Source organism: Sylvia atricapilla, chromosome 9, assembly GCF_009819655.1.
Source record: "Sylvia atricapilla isolate bSylAtr1 chromosome 9, bSylAtr1.pri, whole genome shotgun sequence".
NCBI lineage: Eukaryota > Metazoa > Chordata > Aves > Passeriformes > Sylviidae > Sylvia > Sylvia atricapilla.
Window position 1 is genome coordinate 11,994,004 of NC_089148.1, and position 23,423 is coordinate 12,017,426.

The window sequence follows — 23,423 nt, forward strand, 5'->3', positions numbered from 1 at the left end:
GGTCCTGCACTGTCTCAGTTTTCTTCTGTATTCTCAACATTCTATATGCAGGGGTCATCAAACATATACTCAAGTTTGATTTGATCAACCAAATCACAAAGATAGAAAATACCTATCTTCAGGTCTGCAAGGCAGCAAGAACACCTTTCCCCTTGACTCTTCCCTGCACCATTTTTTACAGGCAACAATCAGTCATCTGCTTTCCTAACAGAATTTCCAGGGTTTTCCAGTCTGTTCTGTATGAAAGTCATTTCCACACCGATTACACCTGCTTCTGTACCTTTTCCACCTATGCTACATAGTTTTTGAGATTTTGGATAGTGTTGCTGATCTGAGATTGCACATTCTGTGGGTATTAAGCACTTATACGGCAGTTTAAATGCAGTCTCTGGGTGCATCTACACTAACATCTTAATTCAGATCAGGAGCGTGGCTTGGGTTCACATTTCCTGACTGTCCCACTAAATGTGCTTTGCTTCACATCATAGAACAGCCTCTGAGAGCACACAAACCGGATTCCTTCAGGATGAAGCTCAACCAGCAAACACACTCCAGGAAAGCACATAATTCACTCTAACCATCAGCAGGCATTCAGTCTGCAAGACCAGACTGGGACAGCTCAAAGCAACTCCTCCCCATTCTCCAACAGTCCTGATTTTTTTTCCCCTAGCAGGAACACTCCATCATCTTTTACCACTTACTCGTTTTGTGGTTTGCACTAAGTGGGATGACCCAGACCAAAAGCATCTTGCTGCTGACAAAGATAACAATGATGAATACTACAAAACTATACCAAACTACCTGAAATCCTAAGTTTAAACACTAGTCTCCTGATTTCCTTCTCCTCACAGATTAGCAACTGTTTTCATTAGGAACAGAAGACTTCCATCACATCATTAAGATGCAACTGGATATGCAACAAAAGTCTGTGAAAGCGAAGCTGTTTGCACTTACTCTAGTTTCTCTCTAGCAGAGAGTGGAGAAGGAAAAGATTTTAACATACTTTCATTAACACTAAGCTTTGTCTTGAATATTTTAAGTACTACAACAGTAACCACAAAAAAGCTTCTGCAGACATATAAAAACTAGACCAAAAAAAAAAATATTCAGGCTAGCCAAAAACTGCAGTGTACAGAACAAACCAGTTTGGGGCCAGGATCACTTAAACTGTTCAGAGATGAAAAAACAAGGAATGAGTTCATGCAGCAGCTTTGGCTCAAGTTGTGTGCTATTCTAAAAAAGGAGTTACATTTCCCTTCTTAAAGAGAGGTTTTGCATCATGAACTCAGAGAAGCCCAAATTGTTTACATCCGCTCTTGTTTGCAGACCTGCGAAGGATTATTCATTACTGGACAACTTTTAATTACACGTCCGGAACCTCTGGAAAATCTCCATGCTTCCCTGAAGAAAATAAGGTGTTAGGGCACCAGTGCAGTGCCACTACACTAAGAGTACATCCTAAGGTACCTCTGTCACTGTTTCAGACACTGCCATCTACATTTTACGTGTTATTTATCCAGGTTGCTCTACTTTTCTCACAGTTCTCCAAATGCTGCGAGGACAGCAGCTCGCCCCAGCCTGATTCCAGGTAGTTTCTGCAGTATCTGCATTTCAGTCTAAGCCATATCAACTACATTTTGACTCATTTTTAAAGCTTACTTAAATGAAAACCAGTATTTGTGTCCTTAAGTTATTTTGATTTAATTTACAACCCATAAACAGCTTAAGGTCCTTCTCTGGTCAGCCCTCCAGGTCCTGCCTAGCTTTTCTCAGGCAACAAGCCACAACTGCACACCCAATCCCACCAAATGTGATGCAGGAAATGGAAAGAGCTGTGTCAGTGAAGTGGTACAGGCATGCTGAACCTGCAAACAGTATGGCAATCAGCATTACACAGCCTAGCACCAGGGTAAACATGCCCCTGGCTCAAGCACTTTGATACTCAGGAGAGAGAGGAACTAATTTATAATGTCAGCCTCAAGTGCTGAACCAAGATTAAAAGTAGCAAACACTTCTGCTAACTTCTTTTGCAAGCCTCCAACTTTTAAAATTGTATTGTATTGTATTGATGTTCCACTCAAGACAGCAACTTCTGGTTCTAAGGAAACACAGACCACTGAAGGAGAACACTGGTAATCATTGATGCAACTTCTGCTTTCTAGCTTCGAAAACCACACTACTACTAGCAGAGACACACAAAAATGCTGTAAATATGGAGAACTGGAAGGTTCATTGCAAACCCTTGCTTCAAACAGCACTAACCAGATTCAGATTTTCCTTTATCTTCAGAAGTTTTACAAAGAGTCACGCATTTTACAAATAAACACTTCTACCTCCATTTACTTCCAAAGAAAACTCAATTAGGAGCAAAATTTAACCTCCCTTCCAACACAAGCTGTACTCCTAGAAGCAAGAATGTCTTTCATACTCCACACAGTTTTTTGTACACATGCTGGGAAAGCTAACAAAGAGCTGAAAAGTACAAATCATTCAAGGTAGCATTAGCTAGCTTCTTGTCTCAGCCTATGAAAGCTGCTGTCTTTGAAGACCCATCTTTGATTGCAGGAATACAACACATATGAAAGGTTTTTTTGTTCTTATGGAAGTTCTGGGTTTGCTTGTCTCGAACTCAACAGAACACAACTTGCTTAATGAGTTTATGTTAAACAAGTGTTACACAACATACAACACAAATGAGGATTCTTCAACAGAAATCCACACAGGCTGAAGTTATTTTGTATAATCAATCTTTTCTAGATTTTCAGTATTCTGGCACTTCTCCACAGCTGGCAGGCTGCACATGTGTGCCACCAGGACATGCAGGGCCTCATGCCTACAGCTTGCCATCAGCCCATCCCAGCGTAATCCACTGGCAGTCTGAGTGTTAAACTAACAGTTTATCCCTCCTACGGCCAAAAGAAAGTCATGCAGTGTTTCTTTTTATCCTGCAGCATCTGCTTAGATTAGCAAACAATAACATGTGTTACAGAGCTCAAATGACAGCTCCATCTGTGCAGCCCTGAGGGCCACATATGGTGTCCAAGGCAGTTGGGAGATGTTTTAACCCTGCTGGTCTCAGCTGAATCCCAAAACATTTGTTTTTTCTCAAAGCACTTTTTCACAGTATGTGCCAAAGAGCAGCTGCAACAGTTTTTTCATGTTGCAACAAACACAGGTAAGATGTGCAGCATTTCAGAAGTCTTGAACTGCTTCCCTAAAATGGCTTTGGGTGGAAATACCCACACAAACACTTTTGGAAACAAGCACCTGCTTGTTACCACAGCTATACATTTGACTCCTGATGTCATGGATATGTATATGATGACAATAAGGGGGTTTTGTCAAACCTTACATTCAGACAATGGCAAGGTGACATGCTAGCCTGCTTACAGGGAGTCACAAATCCAATGACTGCAGGTCATTGATTTGTGGTCTCTTGAGTTAACTTTGCATGACAGGGAGTTATCACTACAAAATGCAGCACACTTAACTGCTCTGCCTACTGACAGATCTTTGTTCACTTCTTACACATTGAGCATCAAGTTTCCACCATGGTCTGGCAGCTGAACTATTTGTAGCACAATATTTTCATTATAAAATGCAGCCCACACACAAATATGATTAGTGAGGAAAAGTTACCGTCCAGCCTGAGTGGCAAGCCCAGACACTAGGAAACCATGCAGCAACGTGAAGAAGCTGAAGGAATAGGCTTCCTACTGCTTTTTGGAAACACTGACCTGCACTGCTAATAAGCAGATGCCTTTAAGTGAAATTCCACGTGTTTTCACCAGTGTTTTCTCCCTTACACTGAGATGTGATAGGACCCTCGGATCATAACCGTGCTTGGAATACCACACTGGGGAATGACAGAGTTCTGAAGTCACCAACAAGAAGTTTTGGTCCTTTCCACAAGCATGTCTGCTTTGGACAACACAATACAATCAAAGCAGCTCCAAACTACTAGGAGCTAAAGCAAGTTAACACCCAGCTTGCTAGCTGGTTAAGATGTCAAAGCTGAAGGGGGAAAAAACCCCTTTTTTTTTTTTTTTTTAAAAATCTCAAAAGCTACTGTTTACTCCTACTGCTTACTGTGAGCTATTATGGGAAAACTCACTTATTAACACGGTAATTGCTGAGAGCTTAACCCTCTTCTACTCATTCTACCCATGATGAAAAGGGAGCCTGAAGAGAGTAAGACCATATGGAACTCTCACCAACTGAAGTCTCTAAAATCATGAGTATGATCTGGAGAGATAAACGGGTATGGAAAAAAGAATGAGGCATTGAAATTTCCAATTCATCTGCTTCCAAAGAAATGTTTTCATTATATGGATCAGAAAAGTGATTTAGCACTAATCGAAAATCAGATATCAAATCTTCCCAGATGTAAGAGAGGTCCAGCCACTGAGAGCTTCCACCTGAGAAGACAAGTGACAGAAAATATCTATCAGCACTGTCTTCTGCCAATATGCTTACACACCTGGTATGCAACCCCAGGCAGGCCCAGCAGATCCTTACTGTTCCTCCCTGTTCTGTGCCAAGCTGCTAAATTCCCTGTTTACAGCTGGAAATCCTATTAAGAGTTTTCCTGAGACTCTGAAGAGACCATAAGGTCCTGCATGCAGGTAACTGAGAGATGTGCACAAGCCTTGGTTAGCAGCTATCACAGAATCAGAACTTACATCCAGCCCCACGGTGGAGGTGCTGCTCTGGAGCAAGGGCTTTGTCACCGGGATCTTGCCGCTGCTGGAGCTATTCCCAGCAGCTGGAGACAGCGCATTCAACGTGTGGTTCTGAAGTGCTGGGGCCCCTCCAGTGACTGCAATGACTGGCTGGGAGGCAGGAAGCACTCCAGAAGCCTGGAGCTGTACCACAGCAGGCTGGGGCAGCACCACAGATGGACCTAGAACACAAGAACAGCAGCACTCAGCATGGATGAAATGGATTTGTACATCACCACTTTGTAGGGACATACTGCTATCCTTTCCTGCCCTGCACAACTGATCTCAAATCCATTAGCACATTCCACAGAACAGGAATGGAAAGAAGTTCCAAAGTTTACAGGTCTCTTAAATCATCTCGCAAACCAAAACTGCAGGTATTAGATGATTCCAATAAACCAAGCTCTGTCCCAAAAGCTCTTCAAAGTTAGTAGAATTCAACACTTGTTATATACATTATTCAGTATTGCTAATACTTCAAGCACTCTGAACAACCTTTGCAAAGAATTTAGCCAACTTACCTTAATCTTCCTTCTCCCTTTTGTCTATAACTACTTTACTGCTGTAATCAATGGAAAATTTACTACACAGAAGTGACTCATGCCACACAGATCAAATCAAACTAGCAGAGAGATGGAAGACGAACAAAAAAGAATAATGCAAGTTACAAACTTATGCTGAAGCTTCAATTCACACTAAAACCATTTTTTAGAAAAATGTCTTATGCAAGAAAGTTTATACAAAGCTGAACAGAGCTTAAAGACAAGCTGGCAGACAAAATGAGGTAATTTTAACACAGTTTGAAATGGAATTAAAAACAGTCATATCCAAGAAATTTCAGCCCAACAGCTACACTTAACTCAAGCAGGTGCTTGAGTAATGTTGTGTTGTCTGAAAACACATTAATGTCTCTCTAATCCTTTGTAACAGGATGACCTCGCCAGCCTTCACAAAGAGCACATTCCAGCTGAGCATTTCAACCAAAATGCACAGCATTTCTCCAGCCTTCTGGAAGGTGAAAAGTGAAGTAATTTACCTAGGGTCAAGATCTTAGGTAGACCTTTCTTTTTTTAAAGACCTTCGTTTTTAAAACTAGACCTTTTTTTTTTCAGACACAATCCTGAAGACATCATAACTTAGTACAATCCTGTTTAAGAATCTTAAATTATGAATTGGAGACTATTTAATTTTTTAAAAAATGTATAAAGGAGATGATGCTCTTAAGACTATGCTTTCTCCTTTAAGCTTTTATAAAAAGAGCTGCAAAAATAAAATTTCTCATGCTTCTTTGAAGATAATGGCATTTTTCAAACTGGTAGTTCCAACTTATCATATGCAGGGGATTTAGACTGATGAAAAAGATCCTTATGGTTTTTGTTATGGAAGCTGCACAAGAGAATTTTTAAACATACCATCAGTTAAAGGAAAGCATGGACATAGTTTCTCAAAAGTATTTCCTCTACACTGTCTCACAGAAACTACTGTCCTGACTTTTCTTCAAGGAAAAGGAGAAGCTGATCTTCAGAGTACTAGACATATATCCAAAGAAATCCATATCCTCAGCATTCCTTATTCCAGATTGTATTTTATCAGCTGGAACATCAGAAGGAATAAGAATCGGGTCACGCTGACTGTGCTGACCTGTGTTTTAAGCACTTTAGCAATCTTAGGCATGTTATAACAAATGTCAGCATCTCCAGATTTGGCTGAAGCCCTGCTGGACGAGAAATCAGTAATGGAAACAACTTTTTTCCCAATTGCAATAATTTCTAGATACATGCCCTTAAGAATTTGTCTCCTTTTCCTTCCATGCCTCAGCACCTGTGCAATCAACCGCAAGGGACTGTGGCCATCAGCTGGTGAAACAGGCAACTGCAGCTGGCAACTCCTGCAAGGCAAGCAGTGTCCCTACTGCCCAGATCCCTACAGATCCTTACAAATCAGCAGCTTTATCCCCACAGCTTCGGCGCAGCCTCTGTCCTCCATTCCAAATAATGGCATTATATAATCCAGTCTTCCATTTTACATGATGCTCACGTGAGTGCTGATTCTCACAGGACAGTACAAGAGGAGCAAAGCCATCTTCTTAGCCTAAAGCTTTTCCAGCAATGTACATAGGACCCTTTTTTCTCCTGTTCTTCCTCTTTCATTCAAGAAACCTAACTTCATTTTATCAGCCATCCCAAACAGACAATGCTACCACCAAGACCCGGCTCAGTCAAGACAATTCACCCACCTTTAGGAGGTGCTGGCTGGATGTTAACGACTGGCTGATTCTTTGGCAGAGGCACAAGTGTGGGAAGAGTCTGAATAATGATGGTTTTTGCTGGGATGCCAATGTTAGCCTGAGCTTCAGGCACAGCAGGCAAAAGGGGTTTGGGCTGTATCAAAGGCCTGGACACTGTCTGACCACACCTCTTCAGGCTCCTCGCAGAATTATTTGCTAGAAAAGAAAAAAGTCAGAATTGGACCAAGAGGCATAAAATACATAATTCAAGCAATAACGAAGTGGCTTTTAATGTGTGGCTTTTTACCCAACTATAATATTTGCTAAAAATAAACACATCTGACCAAATATCCAAGTCATGAAGGACAGGACATTTAGCATCTGTTAGTTAATAATTTGGATGCAAGAGAACACACATACTATCTATAGGATGAGAGTAACTTTGTCTCTCATACCAGGTCGAGAAGAGATGCTCACAGCAGGCTTCTTCCCTCCATCTCCTTCAGGGGATGCAGGGCTTCTGCAGCTCTTGCTGTAGAGCGAGATGGGAGACATCTGGGAGCTACAGGTGAAGTCCACATCATCCTGCAGACGGAAAGCACAGGTGACTAATGCTTCAGAAACTCAGAGCAGTATCTACTAGCTGTTCAGAGTATATCTGCTTTTCATCACATCTGTGTTGCTGCTGCAGCCAACACAAGAAAGGTTTTCCTCTGCAATTTGATTCTGGCTAATGCCAGGTGCCTTTAAAAAAAAAAAAACACGTACTTCTCCCCATCAGCAGAGCAATAGGAGGCAACACCTGCTAGACCCAGAAGCCTTTAGAAGGCATATTGTTTGGCAACAAGGCTAATGAACATAGCTGAGGAAAGAGAGCTGAACATGCTCTTGTTTGAATGGGTCACAGAGAAGAGCTAAGAAAATGCCACTGAGGCGTTTTTGCAAGGGTTGGGAAAATCAGCTGTCTCCTCTTATGCCATGAATTTGGTGAGAGGAGTAAATCACGTTCTTGTTTGTCAGACTGTTGCTGTCTGTGTTACGTGGCAGGTTTGGCATACAGGCACATTCTGCACAGGAGAGTCCACCGACGGTGGCGAAGGGACCGAACAGCTGGAAGCAGCTGGCGATAAAGGTTCTGTCTTCACATTTGCATCTGCAAAAGGCAGGTAAAGACATTTCACTGCATAGGTTTTTAGCAATAGGAAAAGTAAAGAACACACTGTCCTACACCAGATATTTAATTCCAAATAAATTCGAAATAAAGTCCCAAAGCTCTCAAATGTAGGGAGATTAAAGGTATTAAACAGCTTGGCTTGTACGGCAGCCCTTGCCCGCTGTACCCACCCTACAGAAACACAGCCTAATTCTCATCACAGAGCAAATGGCTCTGTGTAGGGCATCAAACAGTTCCACATAAGTTTTATGAGCTCACCCTTGTGGGGCAGGAGGGGAAAAGCAACACCCGCAAAATACAGAAGATTAATTACCTGCATAAGCATGGCTTGTAATATTCCAAAGATCTGAGTCCCAAGACATCAAATCCAAATCAAAATGAAAGTTATAGAGATCATTCTCCTGAAATGACAGTTCAGAAAATGAGGCAAGACAAAAAGAAAGATAAAATTACACCATCAGCCATTTTATATTCTTACAGCTCCACAAAACAAAACAAACAATGTAACTATCAATCACTTGAGGTGTCTTAAGGTATGCAGAGATGAAAGTCCTAAAAGAACAAATTCTCAGCTGAAACACATAAAACAAGGCTTCTTTTAAACTTACACCGATAGGAAGGGGCAGGTCAGTTTAAGACCATCGCTAATGATCTTATTTGTAATCTGTAAAGCAAAAGTCCTAAATTCAGTCATTGGACCATCTCACATAAAACACAAGTCTTAGGAACCTGGTGCCATCCTCTCCTTCATCTGCCTTTAAAAATTTATTTAATGTTCTTCCACCATCACATCTCAAAGCACTTTACACACAAAAGCAGCACCAGGGACAGTTTACCAGGAGGAAAACAGACACAAGATTGATTTGCCCAAGACCTGATTAACAGTATATGTTAATACTAACAGTATATTTCAATACACTAATGTCAACATATAAAGCCAAGGACACCAGTTTCCTTTTCCAACAAAAATCAAAACAAATAGGCAAAAATCACTCCATACATACTATTTATCACGTGGCTTTTAAAACAACATTTGGGGGTTTTCTCCACTTATTCTGCTCGTGCATCTCTAAATCTCAGTATGCAAATGTGGCCCTTTAGAAGCACTTGTATGAAAAATGCAAACATGACCTACCCAGCTTATACAAATATATAACAAAGGTTTTCCTAAAAACTATCCTGGAATTATAGCTTCCCTTATACTCTCAACTTACCTTGTGAAAGGAGGCTCAAAAAGCCTGCAAACTGCATAGATAATGGTACTCACAAGTTAGAATGAAAAGAACGGCCATCAGAGCACATTTGAAGGAAGAATGACCGAAAAAAACACAACATGAGCTGTGTATTAAGAGCAAGTCACCCAAAGCGAGTAATGCTGACCTGCTGATGTGGAATACCTTTCCCTTGTACAATCAGTCTGTCCCCACATTTTCTCCAGTGACAGGTTCTATACCTGTAGGAATGCTCTTAGAACCTGGGGTTTACATCGGATGATAACCCAAGCTTGTGCTGGAGGTGGATTAGGACACAACGAGCAGAGACGGCAGGGGAAGAACACGGAGAGAAGAATCCAGGAGGCAAATGCCTCCGGAGAGAGAAAGCAGTAGGGACAAGCGGGCAGTGAAAAAGACAGGGATTAATGCATAAAGTTGTAAGCAAAGGTTTTTAGAGAAACCCCTACAGTAAAGAACAAAATAACAAGTAATCAAAAAGGCAAAGGGATAAAGAAGAGCCCAGGTGGATGTAGGTGTAACATACGCACCCTTCTCTCAGGCAGCCCCGAGCCAGCGCTCCCCTAACACCGCCCTGAGGGGTTCACCTTCACCAGGGCACTGACCACACCGCTCCTCCTCCCCGGCACCTCGCTCCCTCACCCTGACCTCCCCGCTCTGCACTCTCCACTCCGTGCCCCGCAGTGTGTCTATCTGTAGCGCTGACGCAGGGCGAAGGCCGGGCGGCCACGCTCTCCTGCCGGGCTACTCTGGGGCTGTCCGATCCGGCAGAGCGCGGAGACCGCCCCCGCCATCCCCGCTACTCACGTCGGGCTCATCCCTCGGGGCCGCAGCGCCCAGCAGCTCGCTCAGCTCCTCGCCCAGCACAGCCTCTGCGGGAGAGACACCGGGCTCAGCGCCGGCCCGAGCCCGCCGGGGAGCTCCGCGCCGGCCCGAGCCGAGCCCAACCCAAACCCGGCCCCGGCCCCGGCCCCCGAAACCGCCCTCACCCCAGTCCAGGCCGCCTCCCGGGGCGGGCAGCAGCCCCGCCGGCTCCCACTCGGCCTCGGCCGCCGCCATCGCTTCCCGTTCCTGCCGAAACACACGTCTGCTTCCGGCGGGGCCGGGCCCGCCCCGCACGGCGGCCGCCGGCGGACACTCGGCGGGGGCGCGGAGGCTGCACGGGCCGGCACCGCCGCCGTCCGCGCTCCGGAGGGAATCGCGGGTTCATTTCGGTCGGGAAAGCCCTCGGAGATCAGCGAGTCCAACCCATGACCCAAGAGCACCTTGTCACTCCAAAAATGGCACCGTGTGCCGTGTCAGTCCTCAGACACCTCCAGGGGCAGTGACTCCACCGCCTCCCAGGGCAGCCCATCCCAGTGCCCAGTCACCCTTTCTGTGTAGAAATTCCTCCAAATGTGCAACCTGAACGTCCCCTGGCGCAGCTTAAGGCTGAGTCCCCTTGTCCTAACACAAATAGCCTGGGAGAACAGGCCAAACCCCGCCGGGTTACAGTCTCCTTTCAAGCAATGGTAAGGTCTTCCCTAAGCTCCTTTTCTCCAGGCTAAACGACCCCAGCTCCCTCAGCCACTCCTGGTCAGACTTGTGCTCCAGCTCCTCCACCGGCCTCGTTACCCTCTCTGGACATGCTCCAGCACCTCAACGTCTTTCCTGAACTGAGGGGCCCCAAATCAGACACAGCACTCCAGAAGTGGCTTCAGCAGTGCCAAGTCCAGGGGAAGAATCACTTCCCTAGTTCTGTTGGCCACATATTTAATGAAGACTTCTCCCCACCCCAGGCACACAGGAGGCATTAGTTAGTTAGAGAAAGGTGTTTATTGAGACCCTGCTGACACAAGCTCTTTGGTGGAAGCATGAGTGAAGCAGCTACTGGGGAATGTCCAAATTCCCAGTGGGAGAATGTCCAAGGGCTGAGGGGCAGGCTGCCCCCAGAACGTGGCTCTTGGCCCCTGGCAGGTCTCCAGCTGCCGGCACTAGAGGCAGCTCCCCTTCCAGGGGAATGCTGCCCATGCAGCATTGTGGCAGTGTCCAGGGGCAGCGCTGGCCCAGGCTACAACCACAGACATGGAGTCCCTCTGTGCTCCAGCAGCAGCTCCTGCTGGGCCTGCAGCCCCGGGGGACATGCTGGGTTTCAGTCTCGGGCAGGCTGGAAGCACAGCAGAGATGGAGCTGGGGTTACCCACTTCAGTCCCAAGGGGTGTCCCCAGCCAGGAGCTGGGTGGCCAGCCAGGGGGTTGGCCACCCAGGTGAATTTTGAACAGGGTGCTGCGAGGGTCTCACCTGCCCTCACCTCACAGGTTGGCATCATATGCTGCATTGGTGAAGGTGCCCGGTGCTCCCAGGTCACTGGAAGGCAAACACAAGGGTGTCACCTTGGGGAGTGCAGAAGTGTGCAGAAGGGCAGGAGTAAGCACAGCCCTGTCAGCCCCAGAGGTGTCCCATATAAAAACAGCCTCACACAGGCAGGTCTGGGTGTCAGCAGGGTGAACAAAGGGCTGTGAGAGCCACAGGACAGAGCCACCCTCCTGCAGAGCAGGACTCTCACCTGGTGGGTTTCAGGAGCTTCCTCTTCTCCTCTAATAAAAGTGTTGAGATGTCCGTGGGAATAAAGCACATGGAAAAGAAATAACCAGCTCTGTTTAGTGAAAGTCATGAGAAGCTGCAGCAGCAGCTGAAACTGAGCAGAGTTTAAAAAGCATGGGGTGGGGCTGCCATTAACAAGCACTTGCTGCCTTCTTTAGAATGATGATGTTTATCTTGCTCTGCCCTCCAAACCTGGCTGCTGACACTTTCAGCTGGACAAATCAACAAGGACTCAAGCAAGTCAGCAAATAAAGCATGTGAATGAAGGCAGTCACAGTGCCAAACTCTTCCGATCACCCCAACCTCCCCTGGGACTGTCACCACCTTGCCTGAGAGTCCCTGGCCAAAGCTAGGGTGGCCTCCAGGAAGCATTTCTGTACCTCTGTCACTGAGCCTCTTGGCAAGGAGGGCAATGAGGCCCCCAGAGAGCACAACACCAGCTACTGCCAGGGCTGAGCCGCTGCTGTAAACCAGGACTTGCTTTAGGAAGGCACTATCCTCTGAAACAAAGCCATAGAGCCACACATTAGAAAGTTATCAGGACTTTGCAGACCCTGGGGAGGCCCCTTCCATCACGTCCAGATGTGCTTGGAGGAAAGCTGGAACCTCCACAGTGCTAGAGGAGCTGGGGGGGGGGGGCTCACCATACCCACACAAACAGGAGGATCCCTGGTCCAGTTCCCTGTGGCCTCACAGCGGAGCATCTCTGCTCCCATCCGAACAAAGCCCTCCTTGCAGGAAAAGGTGCATGTGGAGTTGTAGGTGAAGTTCCCATGCACATGAGAGCAGCTCAGCTGGCCTCTGCTTGGGGAGTGCAGCACTGGGCAGCTGATGGCTGCAGATAAAGCACAGCAGGAGCATCAAGAGGACAGGACAGGTGGCAGTGGGATGGGGACATGTGGGCTGGCAAGCCAGGGATAAACTGGCATAGCCCAGGGTGCTGGGGAAAGCACTCTGCTACAGCAGAGCCCTCCCAGATGTGTGAGATCACAGGATTTACCTTTGCAATGTGTGGGGTCGCCAGTCCAGGTGCCTGTGGCTGTGCACTCACGGCTCTCCGGCCCCATCAGCACAAACCCCGTCTGGCAGGAGAAGGCACATGTGGAGCCAAAGGTGAAGTCCCCATGGAGATGGGAGCAGGCAGCCTGGCCCATCTTGGGTGTGGTCAGTGCTGAGCATTTGATGGCTGCAAGGGTAAAAAGGCACAGCTCAGAAAGGAGCATGGGAGACTACACTGTTGGGACCGAAGGGCTGGGGACACATCACAGTGTCACCTCAAGGATAATGACACCCTGAGCTGTGGCAGCAGCTCTACCTTCACAGCGTGGGGCATCGCCTGTCCATGTCCCCATGGCTGTGCACTCACGGCTCTCTGACCCCATCAGCACAAACCCCATCTGGCAGGAGAAGGCACACACGGAGCCAAAAGTGAAGTCCCCATGGAGGTGGGAGCAGTTCAGCTCTCCATGGTCTGGAGCACTGAGCACTGGGCAGGTGATGGCTGCAGGGACAGAGAAACATTTTCAAGATGAAATGTGGGTACTACAAGGCTAGACTGTTGAAACAAGAGGACCAAGCAGATCCTCTAGGGAACATCCCATGCTCAACACAAGGCCTGTGACACCTCGAGCAGCAGCAATACCTTCACAGTGTGGTGTGTCCCCAGTCCAGGTCCCCATGGCTGTGCACTCACAGCTCTGCAACCCCACCAAGGCAAATCCTGTCTGGCATGAGAAGGAACACGTAGAGCCATAGGTGAAGTTGCCATGGAGATGGGAGCAGTGCATCTCTCCCTGGTCTGGAGCACTGAGCACTGGACAGCTAATGGCTGCAGGGAAAATAAGCACACTTCAGGCAGGAGCTTGGGGACTATGAGGCTGAGCTCTTGTGATGAGAGGACTAAAAACAGAACGTCCCAGGGTCTGCCCAAGGCAGTGACACCTTAAGCAGCAGCTCTACCTTCACATCTTGTTGCATCCCCTGTCCATGACCCTATGGCTGTGCACTCACGGCTCTCCGGCCCCATCAGCACAAACCCTGTCTGGCAGGAGAAGGCACATGTGGAGCCAAAGGTGAAGTCCCCATGGAGATGGGAGCAGTTCAGCTCTCCATGGTCTGGTGCTCTAAGCGCTGGACAGGCAACGGCTGCAGGAGTGGAGAAACACTTTGAGCAGGAGTCTGAGGACTGCAAGTCCAAACTGTTCAGCCCTAGAGGCTTCAGGGGTACTCTAGTGTCACCCCATGGCCAGTGACACCCTAAGTTCTAGCAGCAGCTCTACCTTCACAGTGTGGGGTGTTTCCAGTCCAGGTGCCCATGGCTGTGCACTCACGGCTCTCCGGCCCCATCAGCACAAACCCCGTCTGGCAGGAGAAGGCACATGTGGAGCCAAAGGTGAAGTCCCCATGGAGATGGGAGCAGGCAGCCTGGCCCATCTTGGGTGTGGTCAGTGCTGAGCATTTGATGGCTGCAAGGGTAAAAAGGCACAGCTCAGAAAGGAGCATGGGAGACTACACTGTTGGGACCGAAGGGCTGGGGACACATCACAGTGTCACCTCAAGGATAATGACACCCTGAGCTGTGGCAGCAGCTCTACCTTCACAGCGTGGGGCATCGCCTGTCCATGTCCCCATGGCTGTGCACTCACGGCTCTCTGACCCCATCAGCACAAACCCCATCTGGCAGGAGAAGGCGCACGTGGAGCCAAAGGTGAAGTTGCCATGGAGGTGGGAGCAGTTCATCTCTCCTTTTTCTGGAGCACTGAGCACTGGACAGGCAATGGCTGCAGGGACAGAGAAACACTTCAAGGAAGAGTCTGGGAACGACAAGGCTAAACAGTTTGATCTGAGAGACTGGGGAAACCCTAGAGTCACCCCACAGGCAGTGACACCCTGAGTTCTAGCAGCTGTTCTACCTTCACAGCGTGGGGAATCTGCAGTCCAGGTCCCTGTGGCTGTGCACTCACGGCGCTCTGGCCCCATCAGCAGAAACCCTGCCTGGCAGGAGAAGGCACACGTGGAGCCAAAGGTGAAGTTGCCATGGAGGTGGGAGCAGTTCAGTTCTCCCTGGTCTGGCACTCTGAGCACTGGACAGGCAATGGCTGCAAGAATAGAGAAACCATTTGAGCAGGAGTCTGGGGACTACAAGGCTTAACTGTTGGAATGAAAGGACAAAGACACTGGAGAATACTCCAGGGTGAACCAGAGGTCTTTGACACCTTGAGCAGCAGCTCTACCTTCACAATGTGGGGTGTCTCCAGTCCAGGTCCCCATGGCTGTGCACTCACGGCTCTCTGGCCCCATCAGCACAAATCCTGCCTGGCAGGAGAAGGCACATGTGGAGCCAAAGGTGAAGTCCCCATGGGGATGGGAGCAGTGCATCCCTCCCTGGTCTGGAGCACTGAGCCCTGGACAGGCAATGGCTGCAGAGTGAAGAGGTACGCATCACACAGCAGCCTATGAACTGGGAAACTAAAATTCTGGGACCAAGGGACTGGGAAACACCACAGTGTCACCCCAAGGCTAGTGACAGCCAGCACTCCAGCAGCAGCTCTACCTTCACAGCGAGGGGCATCCCCTGTCCATGACCCTGTGGCTGTGCACTCACGGCTCTTCGGCCCCATCAGCACAAACCCCATCTGGCAGGAGAAGGCACATGTGGAGCCAAAGGTGAAGTCCCCATGGAGGTGGGAGCAGTTCAGCTCTCCCTGGTCTGGAGCACTGAGCACTGGGCAGGTGATGGCTGCAATGGGAGAGCAGATCTCAGAGATGGGATAGATGAGGTCAAATCTAATGATTCAGGCTGAATCCAAATCAAATCTTACCCAGACTCACCTCTTCAAAACTGTAGTTGGTACAATGATTTTTCTGCCCTACAAGTGATTTCCTCGGAGGGAACACAGTTGCTGCTCAGCTAGAGCCCTGTTTATCCTTTTCACTACCCTGGGCCAAAGACCCTGGGAGGAAGGAGCACAGCTGCTGCAGTCCCATTCATCTCCCTCCCTTTACTGGAGCAGAGACCAACCTGTGTCCTTGTCATGGTGGCAGAAGGATGGCTTTGGGACTGTAAAGCACTGCAATGGCTAAAGAGATTGTGTACCAGCCTCCACAGCCTGTGCCCAGGGTGTGTTTTGCTGCATGCCAGGGCAATACCCAAGGTTTTCTGCAGTGGGTGGCTCTACTGCCTGCAGCACCACCAAAGGTCAGTGCCAGCAGGGCATCTACACCACCCAGCCCAACTGAGACAGACTGCATCTTCTGCTTTCAGGCTGACACCAAGCACTTTCCTGGGTAGACCTTTCCTTTCATAGCTATTTTACAGGCAGTTCTGGTTTCCTAGCGTCCCCGGAGGTGCCTATTGGTGAACATGCTGTTCAGGTGGGAGCAGCTGACCCAGCCCCTTTCGGGGCCAGCCAGCAGTGGGCACACAATGGCTGCAGACAGGCATGGGACAGAGTCTGAGGCACGGCAGGCAGCCTTATCCCTCACAGTCCTTGCAGCACCATGCAGCCTTGCTTGCAGCCTTGCTCTGCTCATTTTTGGACTAAGCTCAACTGGCAATGCTTGCTAACATTATTTTGTTATCAGGACAGGCTCTGTCAACCAACTGACTCATATGATTGTTTGCAATAAAACAAAAATCAATCATATTACAGCCAGCAGGAAAAAAACCAACAAACTGGGAAAGCAAGCCCCTGGGAGCCTAAAAAAAGCCTGGAGCACACAGGGTCAGCCCAGATTGCCTGTGGGGACTTTCACAAAACTGGGAGCGAGCTCCTGCCCTTGTCTCTGCTGGGGATACTGGTTACAGAACAGTCACATCACATCTCCATGCCTGTTCCCCTTTACTGCAGACAGTTTTGCTGGTCTCAGCCATCTAAGGTCCTGAGTTGGACCACAGAACCACCCTGCACAGGCAGCAGCAGCACTAATTTCAAGGCAGGCATCTTTTAAAAGAATACATGAACAAAGATGCTGCCCACTCCCATTCCTTCCCAGTACAGAGGGTCCCCAGTTGTGTCCCATGTCTGCTCCAGTCCTCCACTCACGCCATCCTTGTGCAAGGCTACAGGTGTACCTGTACAGGAAAGGTGGAGCAAGGCTCTTGCACCCCCTGGTAGTTCTCTGGCATGCCTGGTGCTTGGCTGCAAACCCTCAAACCACTGACAGGAAGACTTTCTCTGCCCCTGCAGCATAACATACCACAGCTTTCTCTCCATCGTGGTTTCCTGCCACAGTCTGTGCCTCCCAGCTTACATATAACTTCATTTCGTGAGTCCTTATCCCTGTTGAGATAAGCTGGCCCATCCCTTCCAGGATACACCCTTCCCCTGGCTGTGGGACAGCAGACCCTCTTTTCTCTTTCCCAAGATGCCAAACACCTTCCCAAGGCAGAGTAGGGTGGGCTAGGGGAGAGAGACAATGACACAGGGTTGGCAGAGGTGCCAGGACAGCATCCTGACCCCGCACTTGGTGCACACAGGGTACTGGTATCTGAGTGGGATTCAGGCCAGTGAGCATGGGCACTGAGAGGCAGAACAAGGCCTCACAGCTCACAGCTGCTCTGCCTGCTGCAGCCCACCTCACATGCAGCACCAGGAAATGCTTCCACAATAGGTAAGGGCACAGCAACACTTGCCTGAATGGCATTGGGCACACAGGGCAGTCCCCCCAAAGCATCAATGCTGCATCTCTGAGACTCCCAGCCCCTGCCAGGCCTTACCTGTGCAGGTGGGGATGTTTGCTGACCACTCCTGGGAAGGCAGGCACTGCAGCATGCCCGGCCCTCGCCGCTCAAACCCCTCATGGCACCTAAACTCGCAGGTGGAATTGTAGCCGAAGTCTCTGTAGGGATGACTGCAGTTCATGGACACTCCCTTGGGCTCCAGCTTGGCACACTGCACAGCTGGGAGAGACACAGCCCATTAGGAGCACTGGAACCCTGCTTTGTCACCAGGGTTTGGACTCTCCAGCAGGGAGGCAGGGGTGGGGATGGATGTCTCACCATCCATGCACTCAGGGCCGTGGAAGCCGAGGTAGCACTCGCAGAGGTAGCTCCCAATGGTCTCCACGCACTCACCACGCTGGCTGCATGAGAAAGGCTGGCAGGAGGCTGCACACACAGGGGACAGTCATCAGGAGCTGCTGGCCACCCTGCCAAGGTACCCAGCCCACCCAATCCAGCTCTGGCCCGCAGTGCCCCTGCTCACCCTTGTAGCACAGTGCCTTTTTCTTCCGGTTGCAGGGCTCATCATTCCACTTTCCAGACTGCTGTGGCCGCTGGATGTAGATCTCCACGCAGTCCTGGTTGGAGCGGCGGTTGTTGGGCTCCCCGACTGCCCAGTTCTCGGCCTCCTTGGTCAGCGCCTTCCGGGTGCCCACCCACGTCCAGATGCCTCCCAGCTTACGGATGCCGATCCAGTAGTAGCGCCCGTGGTAGGGCAGGCTCTTGTTGAGGTACTCGATCTCCTGCTGGTTCTGGATTGCCACCAGGTCGGTGAAGAAGGTCTGGCAGTAATTCCTGGCCTGCTCCCACGTGTAGTCCCCTTGGTCACTGTAGTGGTATGTCCAGGCACCCACCTCCATCCACAGCACCATGCCTGTGAAAGAAGATGAGGTCTGGGATTGATACACTAAGGATGGGAGCTGGGTGAGGGATGGGATCCCTTGGGACATCATAGCCAAGAGATGTCAGTGACAGGCTGGGTGAAAGGATTGGAGGAAAGGACGAGTGTGGACGAGAATGGGACTCTGTGGGTACACAAAGACGTGGGTGGATCAGGCATGGCAGAATGAGGTGAGGACAGAAGGGGATGGCATAGGGGTGAGGAAGGTGGAGGTGACAGGGTGAAGGGCTGAGATGGGCCAGCACAGGATGGGGCAGGAAGGGCACAGGAGGCAGAAGAGCCCCAAGCAGTGATGCCAACTCCTCCTCCAGCATAAGGATTGAAAGTTCAGCCCCGTGGCTCTGTTCCCCTGCCCACAAAAGCTTCCTAAAGGGGAAAGGCCCATTTCAAGATGGTTCTGTAAACAGTTCCTTCCTTAAGTGCAGATGTGTACACTTCAGTTTGCTTTAGCCAGCTACATGAGAGCCAGATTGAAGCAAGGCACCACAGCCAGTATGCCCTCACCCCCAAAAGCACTTGGACCCCAAACTGTTCATCTGAGACAGAGATTATCTAGAGTCTTGTAAAACTCAGTGTTGCAAAACAAGGTCTTTCAAAAACAAGAAATCACATCATGGTCATGCCCACGAGGCAGGGCAAAGCTAGAAAGTAACTGGAACCCACACCCAGAAATGAAGGGCACTTTGCAGAAACCCTACTCTTACTTACAGCATTTCACACCACAACTTTATGCAATCAAAGGGGTTTAGCCACAGAAAAAAGCTTCCTCCATTCTCCCCAGAAGCAGCTATCTCCACAACTGTAGAAAGTGATGTGGGGATATTATATCTGCATCTGTGCAGAAAGCAAGATGGGGATCAAAGTCTGCTCCAAACAACCAGTCTGGCTTACACTGTATCTCAGGAGAGCATTATCACACTGCAGCTGTGCACAGATCTGGGCATTGCAGATTAGATGCAATTACATGTCTTCTAAAGTCTAATTAGGGCTGTACTTTGGTCCATTGTTACACATTTTTGTAAGTAATTTCCCATATTTTGTCTGATTTTTCCTTGTGAAAGAGCAAACTATTCCCTTTGTCCAACAGAACTGAAGCTGAGGAAAATGTGGTTACCTCTTTACCTTTTTGGAATTCAGGGCTGCAGGACAGGAACTTAGGGCACCTTCTGGGAGCCTGCCCCATCCTCAGTTCCCACCACCCTCCTCCTGGCTCCTGCCCCTCCCCAGCACGGCTCAAGGCAGCTGCCTGCTAGCCTCCCACAGCCCATCCCCAAATTGAGAAGGACCAAGGTTTGGCATCTGCTCCATGTCCATCCTCCACATACTCTCCTATCTTGTGCTAGTTTTGCATTAATTGACATTTAGCGAGGAGAGAAGCTACCTACAGAAATGATTTTTCTAAGAGAAGCTGCTAGCAGTTTCCTCTGTGTCTGACAAAACCAATCAGTGGCTACTTTGAATATTTACAACCTGTCAGACCAATTAAAGAGCTGAATACGCCTCTGTGAGATTCGCACTTAAAGACTAACAAGCCTGGGAAAAATCTCTTTTTCTTCCAGCCTGGGAACAGGTAACAGGCTGGCCCAGCCCCCTCTGGGGGTGAGGCTGGGCCCCTTCCCAGGAAGCCCACCAGGTCCCATCTGGGCCGGGCCAGTTTCCCCTCGCAGCATGGTGAGGCCAGCCCGTGGCTGGAATCAAACACAGATCAGCCATGCAGACAGAACTGACAGAGTTTTCACTGGCCCCCTGAGATCCTGGCACAGCCCCAGCACAGCCTGAGTCTATGACCGTGACTGCTCTGGCCATCATGACCGTCCCTAGACCCCGGACAAGATAGTAATTGACAGATGAAACTTGCAAAACATCAATCCTCTCTCGAGTGAGAGAAAAGGACAGAGCAAAGACACGTAGAGAAACAACATGAAGACACCAAGGTCAGTGAAGAAGGAGTCAGGGCCCAGATAGGAGGAGAACAAGGAGATGCCTTCGTCCTAGGCTGAAATTCTATTGTAAGGCCATGGTGATAGACTGTGATACACTAGACTATCCCTTTAATTAATGAAAAAAGCATGGGGGGATGGAGTGTTCAAACTGTAGACGTGAGCAAAGGCATTTATGCTGAAGCAAGTAAATGCTGAAGTAGCTGTGATCTCATGAAAAGCTTTAACAGAGAGAGAGATGAGAGTGATGAAGACCCTTTGCCCCCAGGGAATGAAGAAGACCTCTGTTCTTGGAGATCAAGATGACCTCAGAGACAGATGAAGAGAACCTTTGCTTTTGAACAGCTCATCTTTAAAATAGATGAGTTTGGCATGAACACAGCTGTAGGAAGGCCGCATGAGATGGGAAGGACTTCACAAATACAGATTTCCGGGTGGCTGCTATTCATGGAAATTAAAGCCACGAGAGAACTGCTTCTTGTAGAGAAGTTTCTTGTAGAGAAGTCTTCATGACATAGCAAAAAAGACTCCTCTCCCTAAGAGAACTGATAAAAGAGGCGGTATTTTAGAGGTGGTAAACTGACCCAAGTCCCAGGTTTTTTCTCTGTACATTGTCAGTGGGAGAGAAAAAAAGTTGTGGGGGGAGGAGAGATGTTCTGACTGTTTTTATTCTAATTCCTTTCCCCCCTCCCCCTTTCTTTCAGTTCTGTTTAAATAAAGATTTCTTTATACCCTTTAAAGTTTGAGCCTGCTTTGCTTTCCTATTAATTCTTACCTTGCAACAGAAAATGAGTAAGTCATTCTAGTAAGAACGCTTACTTAATGCTGGCTGAGCATTTAGCCAGTGCTCAACCCACCACATTATTAGGTGCACTAGCTGGGAAACTCAAATTGGCGAATCAAAACCATTACACCTAAATTGGTGTTTCCACTCAGTCTGAACTCAAAACCCCCACCTACCTCCTTCCTCCAACTCCATCAGTTACTCCCTCTCTATGGCACAGCTCATCTCCCCTGTCTTATGCTACGTCTCCCTGCCCCACCTGGTGCTGAGTCCTCAAATGGGTGCTGTTTTCCTGTGTTTTGACCCCTCAGCTTCTGTGGCAGCCATGACACTTCTTCCTGGAGTGGTGCTCAGCACCCTCTGCAGTTGAGGTTTTTTTTTTTGCCTTTTTGTTTTCTCTCAGAGCCAAATCTTAGCCTCCCTCTGACATTTCTGCACTCACCTGGTTTCTGTTCCTTAGCTCAGTCACTAAAGTTCTTTGGAAAATAATTCAGCTCACAGAAGATTTCCAGGGGCAGAGCAGGCACCAGTAGGTTTTGCTCTGTTCAATGCCAGCATGTGAAGGAAATATCCTAGAGGCAGCAAAACCAAATTGGTTTCTATACTCCCAATGTCGATTAGCAGCTCTAATTCTGTGTGGTGCTGCCCCAGCTGTGCTGTGAACCCTTACACTCGTGGGTCCTGTGACTCCATGCCAAGCTCCCCCCAGCACAAGCATGGGTGTAGGCAGTGGGTAGAGCTGCCCCCTTCTTTCCGCGGGTCACAGTACAGTGCACCAGCTGCCACACTGCATTTGGGGAACCAAACATCCTGCGGGGATCTCAACCATGGCCTGGCCCTCCCTGGGGCAGCATGGGCTGCCGGGAGGGAGCTGGCACAAGCAGGGGCAGCCCCCTCCCAGCCCAGAGGGATCCAGGTCTGGGGGGGTGTGGCTGATGAGCCCCCAAAATAACAATGGCTACATTTCTCCAGTTTCCCAGACCTGCAGACTCCTTGGCAGCAGGGTCACACTGGGCCTACTGAGCAGGTGGTAGGTGGCTTACCCCATGTGATGGCAGTGATGCCCAGGTAGGTGCCAGGAGAGCCCAGAGTCCATGTCCTCCCAGCAGATCGCAGTCCCACAGCAGTGCCCTGACAGGGAGGGAGACATGAGCGTGTACATCCCAAGGGGTTCACATGTATACCCACACCACTGCCAGGCAGTCCTGGCTCACACAAGGGCAGTTGCTTGTGGCACTGGCACGCAGGCACACATGGTGCTCCCAGGTACGGCTCTGCTGCAGGAAGGGCCCCTTCCAGTGAGGCACTTTGGGGGAACTGTGCCTACAGCACAGCTGGGCACTTCACTCCTGGGGAGGCCCTAAGTCCTGTGCCGCCCTGAGCCCCTTCCTGCCCAGCCAGGGCTGGCATCTGCCTCTGCAGTGCCCTGTGTGCCTGGCAGCGTCTCATGAGCCTTGGGCAGGGTGTCTCTGCGGCAGCCGGCGTGTGTCCCACAGCCCCCAGCTGTGGTTCCTGTCAGTGCCTGCCCACAGCCCTGCCCTCCCCTAACCCCCTTGTCTAGGCAGACCCCCAGTCCCCAAGGAAAGGAGCAGGACTCACCATGTTGGTGCTGCGGACACGCGTTCCCAGCCAGCGGCAGCTGTCCCTTGGTGGGCAGTGCTGCTCACGTTTCCTCCGAGCGTGCGGTGCATTGCTGCCTGCCCCTGGCCTCTTCCCCTCCCATCCCAGCCCCACTACCAGCCCACATCCTGCCCCACCCCCCCGCCACAGTGCTCTCCAGCCCCAAGAAACCCTTCTCTGAGCCCGGGGCCAGAGTGGAACAGTGGGGTCAGCACTGGCCACGGTCCTTATGGGACCTAGCTCGGCAGCAGCCCCATGGCATGGGAGTTGGCTGCATTCCCCCTGCCATGGGGACATGACAGCCACAGGAGACAACCCACAATGAGCCAGGCTTCCCCAAACACCCCAGTAGGAAGAGAAGAGCTCCCTGAAAAGTGTTCAGCCCAAATCCATGGTGCCCAGAGCACCGTGACCTCTCTGACCCACCTACACTGGTGGAGGACAGAGGAGGCTGAGGTGTGATGAGGTCCCTTATGGGCTGAGTGGGAGCGTGGCTCACAACCTCCCAGCTCCCATGCC

At 49.6% G+C, this 23,423-nt stretch overlaps 2 protein-coding genes across 5 annotated transcripts in view; both read right to left on the minus strand.

The window, feature by feature from the left end:
• The window catches only part of ATF6 (activating transcription factor 6), a 71,927-nt gene extending 61,355 nt beyond the window's left edge, over positions 1-10,572 (minus strand). For 2 of the 4 annotated variants that reach the window (XM_066324889.1, XM_066324888.1), the window contains exons 1-7: positions 10,344-10,496; positions 10,162-10,226; positions 8,436-8,523; positions 8,007-8,101; positions 7,404-7,533; positions 6,958-7,164; positions 4,683-4,903 (exon numbers count right to left, since the gene is read on the minus strand). In XM_066324889.1, coding sequence (XP_066180986.1) covers positions 4,683-4,903; positions 6,958-7,164; positions 7,404-7,533; positions 8,007-8,101; positions 8,436-8,523; positions 10,162-10,226; positions 10,344-10,413 — 876 coding nt within the window. In that variant the 5' untranslated portion in view covers positions 10,414-10,496. Of the gene's footprint in view, positions 1-4,682; positions 4,904-6,957; positions 7,165-7,403; positions 7,534-8,006; positions 8,102-8,435; positions 8,524-9,884; positions 10,041-10,161; positions 10,227-10,343 lie in introns of those variants that run through there. The other 2 variants (XR_010744212.1, XM_066324891.1) reach the window with 2 other exon arrangements.
• A 793-nt stretch (positions 10,573-11,365) lies between these two features.
• Positions 11,366-22,990, minus strand: LOC136364812 (P-selectin-like). The gene is given in 20 exon segments (XM_066324892.1): positions 11,366-11,500; positions 11,635-11,700; positions 11,900-11,930; positions 12,318-12,437; positions 12,587-12,772; positions 12,938-13,123; positions 13,253-13,438; positions 13,580-13,765; positions 13,897-14,082; positions 14,217-14,402; positions 14,532-14,717; positions 14,850-15,035; positions 15,171-15,356; positions 15,491-15,676; positions 17,657-17,839; positions 17,939-18,046; positions 18,144-18,533; positions 22,328-22,415; positions 22,884-22,903; positions 22,906-22,990. Coding segments are annotated over 19 exon segments (2,925 nt in total). The 5' UTR covers positions 22,976-22,990; the 3' UTR covers positions 11,366-11,500; positions 11,635-11,645.
• Positions 22,991-23,423: the final 433 nt, after the last annotated feature.